The sequence below is a fragment of the Drosophila guanche genome, unplaced genomic scaffold (assembly GCF_900245975.1).
Source record: "Drosophila guanche unplaced genomic scaffold, DGUA_6, whole genome shotgun sequence".
NCBI lineage: Eukaryota > Metazoa > Arthropoda > Insecta > Diptera > Drosophilidae > Drosophila > Drosophila guanche.
Window position 1 is genome coordinate 157246 of NW_022995762.1, and position 7937 is coordinate 165182.

The following is a 7937-nucleotide window of genomic DNA, read 5'->3' on the forward strand; positions in this document are numbered from 1 at the left end:
ATTACTTAATAGCTCGGTCAAACTTCACTGTTCTTAATGCTCAATGCTATAGGAACTACCTCCTTCGATGCAGGATACGTTTTTCAAAGGACCCTAAACAGTTTTACAGCTTCGTAAACAGTAAGCGTAGAACGTCCGCACATCCAACCTCGCTATCATTTTTGAATATGTCGGCAAACAATGATCAGGCAATCGCCGATCTTTTTGCAAAATTTTTTCAAACCACATATTCCCAGGAAAGCTACCCAGGTCATATGTATCCATATAGTTTACCAAGGTCGAATGGCATTTTCTGCCCTTTGTTAAATGAAGGCTCCTTACTTCATGAACTTCAATTAGTTAAGCCGGTATTCTCACCGGGCCCTGACGGAGTTCCCGGCTGTGTACTCAGGTACTGTGCCGAGTCTCTCTGCGGACCTTTGCTTAAACTATTCACTCTATCTATCCATTCTTCTAGCTTTCCCCCCATCTGGAAGGAATCCTTTTTAATTCCTCTCCATAAGAAAGGTAGCAAGTCTGACGCTAAAAACTATTGAGGTATATCTAAGTTATCCGCTATTCCTAAAATGTTCGAGAAACTTTTAACTCCGCACTTGCAGCATCTCTGCAAATCACTTATATCTCCAGCTCAGCACGGATTTATACGGCGACGATCAACAACCACTAATCTTTTAGAGTTCACCTCCTTTGTAATTAAAGGCTTCCAAAGTAACTTGCAGACGGATGTTATTTACACTGACTTCAGTAAGGCATTCGATTCCGTAAACCATTCTCTTCTTGCACAAAAGCTCAACCTTCTAGGGTTTCCGCCCAATCTGTTGAGATGGATTTCTAGCTACCTGTGTTATAGGTCTCAAAGGGTCCTTTTCAAAAACTCCGTATCTTTACCTGTTATGGTTACTTCTGGAGTACCACAGGGTAGCCATTTAGGCCCCTTACTTTTCACACTCTTTATTAATGACCTGCCTTCTGTATTAACAAATTCTCGAGTACTTATGTATGCGGATGATGTTAAGCTCTGTGTCCAGTATAAGGACATTTCATTTCACTCTCGTTTGCAATCTGATCTCAATAGCTTTCAGTCATGGTGCTGTGCAAATATGTTACAACTTAATGCCTCGAAGTGCAATGTTATGACTTTTTGTCGCTCCAGCCCCTTCCTGGCTCCTTACACCCTCTGCGGTAGTTCTCTTGAGAGAATTACATTGGTTGATGATCTAGGTGTTAAACTAGACCCAAAGTTAAAGTTTTCTGAACACATTTCTACCATGGTAAATAAAGCCATGGGTGTGCTTGGGTTTATAAAGAGGTGGTCAAAGGAATTTGAGGACCCCTATATAACGAAGACTCTCTATATCTCGCTTGTTCGTCCGATTTTAGAATACGGCTCATGTGTATGGTGCCCTCAGTACAACATACATCAGGACCGTATTGAATCAGTACAGAAAAACTTTTTATTATTTGCCCTACGGGGCCTCAACTGGGATGCAACTGTGAGACTGCCATCCTACCGTAGTACACTTCTCTTAATAAATCTTCCATCCTTAGTTAGTCGTAGAAAAATGCTTGGTGTAATTTTTATGCACAACTTGATCAAGGGGGATGTAGACAGCCCTGACTTGCTGAGCCGCATAAACTTTACGATTCCCATTAGACCCACTAGAAACTTTATTCCTTTGTTCCTTCCACTATGTAGATCGAATTATGCCTCACACGAACCCTTTAGGGTTTTATGCTCGGATTATAATTCCCTCTACCACATTATATCCTCAACTAACTCCCTTCCTCTTCTTAAATCTCTTATACTAGCCTACCTCTCCCGTAGTTAGTTTCATTTTAGTTTTGTCTCGTTTCTGATTTTGGTAATTTCTGCTTGCTTAGCTTAGTCTAGTTATGATTAGATCTAATTTTCCTCGAATATTAGCCTAACATCTATCTTTCCTGCATGCTCGCGACCGATTCGGTTAATCGCGCCGCGCGTCATGCGGCAGCGCCCCTCGGTCGGTTGGGCGGGAGGAGGGCTGCGTTCTGCTAGGTTCCGCGCGTAACAGGCTTTGGCTTGGTGTCGCATGGGCCACTTGATGGTGCAGTCATTGCATATCAACGTCCAGAAAAAAAAAAAAAAAAAAAAAAAACAAAAACGCCATTCCGTAGGGAATGATCACCAAATTGGATCATTATTATAGCCACAATGAAGAAATTAATTTCCAGTGGCTAAACCCACCCTGTCCCGCAGCTTTTGTGGTTCTTTTTACATTCTCTCATTCACACTCTGCTTCTGCTTCACTCGGCCTCTGCCTCTGCCCTCCCCCTGCAACTGACTCTGCCGACTTTTAACACACCCCTCCCCCAGCTTATATTTGTTTTTTTTTGGTGTGCGGGCAGTGCCTCTGCCTCTGCCGCGAGTCTGCAGTGTGTGGGTCTAGGGAAGGGCGGAAAACTAAAGGAGCGTGTTCGTGTGAGAAGTGTTGTAGATGTAGATGACAGTTGAAGAAAAACTTTAAAATTTAACGAAACACCGCTAAGGTGCAGATGTAGTACTGAGTGCCGGGTATAAAAGTTGTGACGCGTAAGAAGCGTCTCACACGTCCCTTCTCGTTTTTTTTTTTTTTTGCAATTTCTTAGTTCTTTTGAGCTCTGTCGGAGATTTTGGAAGAGAGATGTACGTCCGATGTATGATGTAAAAAGTCTCACAACGTTCCCTCTCGTTTAATTTATAATTTCATTTTTTTTTATTATTTCTAGATTTGTCTGTATATTAGCAGGCAATATTTTCTTTCCATTAAACTATTTTTAATTATTACATTTTATTGAAGGTATTTCTGTCTTGCTTAAGAATACAATTTATGTATTACCAATCTTATTTAATAGTTACTAACGTGCTAACATAACGAGAACTAATATCTATATTTTCTTTCCTCATCAACATCCTGTGTAGCATATAGTTAAGAAATTTTTAAATTACTCGATTCTTCTAGAGACATATCAGTGTAACTCTTGGGCGAATCGCTCGTTGAACCCGGGTTGGAGCACAGATCATTGCACCACAAAATTGGACAATCAGAATGGAATGTTTGTGAAATGCACCTGCGATATCCTAGGACCGCTAGCATCGCGCATATTTCCCGTTGTCGCCGAACGATACATTACGGTAATGGTCCTGCCCATACTGGAGACGAATTGGTATATGTTTACCATGTTCCTGATGCTGTTCGTACTGCTGATGGCTGTACTACTGTCGTATATCGGTCGGATGGCCGCCCATCAGCATCGGCATGTGCAGGAGTGTAGGCACAAGTCGGTGCGCTTCAAGGAGGACATGACATTCGATTCGGAAAAGGATTTGCTTGTGCTGGTGAGGACGGGTGGCCAGGAGTTCGCCGGAACGACATCCAATATCAAGTTCTACTTCAAGTCGAGAGTGGGCAAACAGTCCTCGTACATCATATCACAGGATCCGGCCCGTCCGCGTCTCGTACGGAATAGTATCAATAAAATCACATTGCCTGCCGGCACCGTTAAAATACCCACCCGCCTGGCCTTTGGCATCGAACGGAATGGACGGTACCCGCGTTGGTATTGCCGGACTGTGACCATTATCGATTTGAATAGCGACATGGAACAGCTATTTATCGTAGAGCGATGGATCGAGGATGGACACACGCCCTTTATTCGCTCCCCCTACTTCACTCGGTCCGCCAATGAAAGGCCCGTGCTGTCGTGGACGCGGCGTTTCCGCAACAGCTTCGAGCAGCGTTTCCTCAATTGGTTTCTGGTCAGCCCCATGACGGGGCCCTGGTTGAGCCGCAATACCCTCTATACGATGACGCGATTTGAGCGCTCCTGCGTTTGGATTTGCAATGTCAGTCTAACGATTCTCTTGGTCAGCCTCTACTTTGGACCCTCGCCGTTTGAGGCTGTGCCCGAGGAGGTCCTCAAAGAGGAAAAGAGGACTACCGTCAAAATCCATGAAGTGGTTGCTCTCGGCGTTTATTCCGGGGTTATTGGCATCTGTGTACTTTTATTCTTTGAATTTGTGATCATGCGCTTGCTCTGGCGTCGACATTGAAATGGAAATTGTTCAAGAAAACTAAAAGAATGCCACCTGTCTCCCATCATTGGGTATGTCCCACTGTTCCTGGGTTTACGGCTAATGGATTTTTCCACGGCTAATTACCATTACTTAAGCCCAGCAGCCGGACAGCCAGGGAAAAACCACTCACACACACACACACGCACAGGAAAAAATGTAAGAAAAATTACATTAAAAATGATTTCTCTGTTTGGTTTTTTTTTTTGCTGAAGGAAAACTATGCTTATGGTACTTTAATTATTTTAAAACTTTTTGTAGGTCCTTTTTGGCTTAGGTGTGGTATGCAAATGGAATTTCATAGTCACACCATTAACACTTTTTTTCTGTGTTTGCCGCTTCTTGTGGTCCTCTGTCCCTTTTTCCATATTTTTGTGTGCCGCTTTTTCTCTTTTGTGCATATTTCATGTGAAGTTAAAAATAAAAATTCATTTAATTAAATGCCACACCAAATGCTCGCGAAAAACGTTTTCAACGTGTGATATTTTATGCCAGAAGTCGGGCTAGCCCTTTTTATACCCGGTACTCGAAGAGTAAATAGGGTATATTGTATTTGTGCACAAATTGGGTGTATGTAACGCTCAGAAGGAAAGGTTTCCGACCCCACAAAGTATATATATGCTGGATCAGCATCAATAGCCGAGTCGATATAGCCATGTCTGTCTCGCCGTCCGTCTGTCCGGCTTGTTGAGCGTCTGGATCTCCGAGACATTAAAAGCTAGAGCCACCAAATTTTTCATTCAGATGGCTGTGTGCTCACACTATTACAAGTGTATTTCCAAATTTTCACTCGCCTCCTTCCACCCCTGCAAATCGCGAGAATCTGCTGCATTCACAATTTTGAAGATGAGAGAAAACTAAAAACGTCAGTCGGTAGGGGAGGATAATATCTATCAGATTACCGAATTGGGTCAGATTGGATCATTATTATAGCCAGAATAAAGAAATTAATTTGCAGTGGATAAACCCACCCCGTCCCGCACCTTTTCTTATTTTTTGCACATTCTCACGTTCAAACTCTGCTTCGCCCGCCTCCCAGAGCCGCCTCTGGGGGAGGGGGGCGAGCAAAAAACCGTGTTGGCGTGAGAAGTATTGACTTAGATGACAGATGTAGAAAAAGTCTAAAAATTAAAATGTAAAATTTTTAAAAGCCGCTACGGTACAGATTAACTACTGAGTACCGAGTATAAGAGTTGTGACGCTTAAGAAGCGTCTCACACATCCTTTCTCGTTCCCATTTCCATCTGTCCAGCTGCTCTGTTTTCTGGGGTTTCTTATTGCCGCTCTGGGTAAAGGACATGACAGGATAGCCCCGAAATATGCATTTTCATAACCGGGATTTCCAGGGGGGACATTATAAATTGGTTACCATAAAAATAAAGGTACAATCATTGAGTGTTGGTAGGTGTTTTTGGTGCAGAAGCAGGTGCAATATTACATTTAAAGTACAAGTAGAAGCAGATACGGTGTAGCAACCGGTACCCGAAGAGTATATAAGGTATATTATATTTGTAGGGGAAATTGGATGTATGTAACGCCCAGAAGGAAACGTTTCCAACCCCACAAAGTATACTTGATCAGCATCAATAGCCTTTCGTTCTTATGAGCGCCTAGTACTCAGAGACCATAAGGGCAACCTAGTTTTGTATTCAGACTTCTTTGTGCTCACACTATTACAAGTGTATTGCAAAAATGAGCAGTGCCCCCTTCCGCCCCACAAAGGCCGAAATCTCACACTTCCTCAATTTTGAAGATAAAAAACAACTTAAAATGCCAGTCCGTATGGAAGGACCATATCTATCAGATCACCGAATTGGGATCCGATCGGGTCATTATTATAGCCAGAATGCAGAAACTAATTTGAAGTGGCTACACCCACCCCGTCCAGAAGTTTTTGTTTTGTTTTTTGCACATTCTCTCATCCACACTCTGCTTCGTGTAGTGTGTGGCTCTAGGGCAGAGATCGAGCTAAAAGAGTGATGTGTGTATATGACAGATGTAGAAACCATTTAAAATATAAACTTTGAAAAATACCGTTAAGGAACTGATGTTCTACTGAGTAACGGGTATAAAAGTTGTGACGCGTATGAAGCCTCTCACACGTCACTTCTCGTTTTTATACCCGGTACTCGAAGAGTAAATAGGGTATATTGTATTTTTGGGGAATAACGGTTCTATGTAACGCACAGAAGGAAGCGTTTCCGACCCCATAAAGTATATATATTCTTGATCAGCATCAATAGCCGAGTATATGGAGCCATGTCTGTCTGTCCGTCTGTCCGACTTGTTTGTCGCTTAGTTCTCAGAGACTATAAGAGCTAGAGCCACCAAATTTTGGCTCCGGACTACTGTATGCTCACACTGAAACCAGTGTATTTCTAAAATGACCAAATTGGTATCCGATCGGATCATTATTATAGCCACAATGAAGAAATTAATTTCCAGTGGCTAAACCTACCCTGTCCCGCAGCTTTTGTTATTCTTTTTACATTCTCTCATTCACACTCTGCTTTTGCTTCACTCGGCCACTGCGTCTGCCCTCCCCCTGCCGATTCCTCGTCCGACTTTTAACCCACACCTTCACGCAGCTTATATTTTTTATACCCGGTACTCGAAGAGTAAATAGGGTATATTGTATTTGTGCGTTGTATGTAACGCACAGAAGGAAACGTTTCCGACCCCATAAAGTATATATATTCTTGATCAGCATCAATAGCCGAGTCGATAGAGCCATGTCCGTCTGTCCGTCTTGTTTGTCGGCTAGTTCTCGGAGACTATAAGGGCTAGAGCCCCCAAATTTTGGCTCGGACTGCTGTATGCTCACACTGAAACCAGTGTATTTCAAAAATGAGCCCCGCCCCCGCAAAAAGAGCGAAAACCTACCTACAATTTTGATTGTATTGGGATCCGATCGGATAATTATTATAGCCAGAATAAAGAAATTAATTTATAGTGGCTAAACCCACCCTGTCCAGCAGCTTTTGTTGTTCCTTTCACATTCTCTCATTCACACTCTGCTACTGCTTCAGTCGGCCCCTGCCTATTTAAAATTTGACAAAACACCGCTGAGGTGCAGATGCACTATTGTCCCAATGACCAGTTTTGGTGGCTGTTTACGCCAATTATCCAAATTATGGCCCGGAGCAATTAGTATTTTGTATAAGTAAAATGAATTTGTAGCATTAAGCTATTGAATTGTTGCATTTACGACATACTGACAGAAGCTTGTTGCTATAGAACATACATGTGATATGTGAATACGATAGAGAAAGAGGAAGATCATGCATTTAATAGGTGAATATCGAAATTGAAAAGAAGAAGAGATTAAATTGATTTGAATTCCGACTCGGTCGAACAGATTCTGATTCCGAACTGGTTGCGAGAAGTTGCGGAAACAGTGGCCAAAAGCTAATTTTTAAAAGTTAAAACCAAGACTCGGTTTTTAACGCTCTGTATTAGAAAAAAAGTGACCATCAAAGTTGCGTACCAGAAAATTTCATAGAAGGCACCACTTTCGAAAAATCGGCTGTGAAACCTAGCGGTCATTATTGCACAGAATGTGCAGCGAAAAAGTACAATTTTTATTGCTGTTTTAAATATCTCATAAATTGGAAAATACGATTAACTGATCCAATATTTTTGATGCATTTTATTTAGTAGGCTTTTTACTAAGTGTTCTGTAATGTGAACGATATCTAGTGGTTGGCGATGTCTTCTACATCTAGATGTAGACCTGAGTGCGGGTATAAAAGTCAAAGCATCAATAGCCGAGTCGATAGAGCCATGTCTGTCTGTCCGTCTGTCCGTCTTGTTTGTCGGCTAGTTCTCAGAGACTATTAGAGCTAGA

General features: G+C 42.3%; 1 protein-coding gene across 1 annotated transcript in view; it reads left to right on the top strand.

Moving 5' to 3' along the window:
* The window catches only part of LOC117590891, a 10884-nt gene extending 6802 nt beyond the window's left edge, over positions 1–4082 (top strand). Inside the window, exon 5 of the mRNA XM_034283923.1 lies at positions 2939–4082. Coding sequence (XP_034139814.1) covers positions 2939–4069 — 1131 coding nt within the window. The 3' untranslated portion in view covers positions 4070–4082. The remainder of the gene's footprint in view (positions 1–2938) is intronic.
* The last annotated feature ends 3855 nt before the right edge of the window (positions 4083–7937 follow it).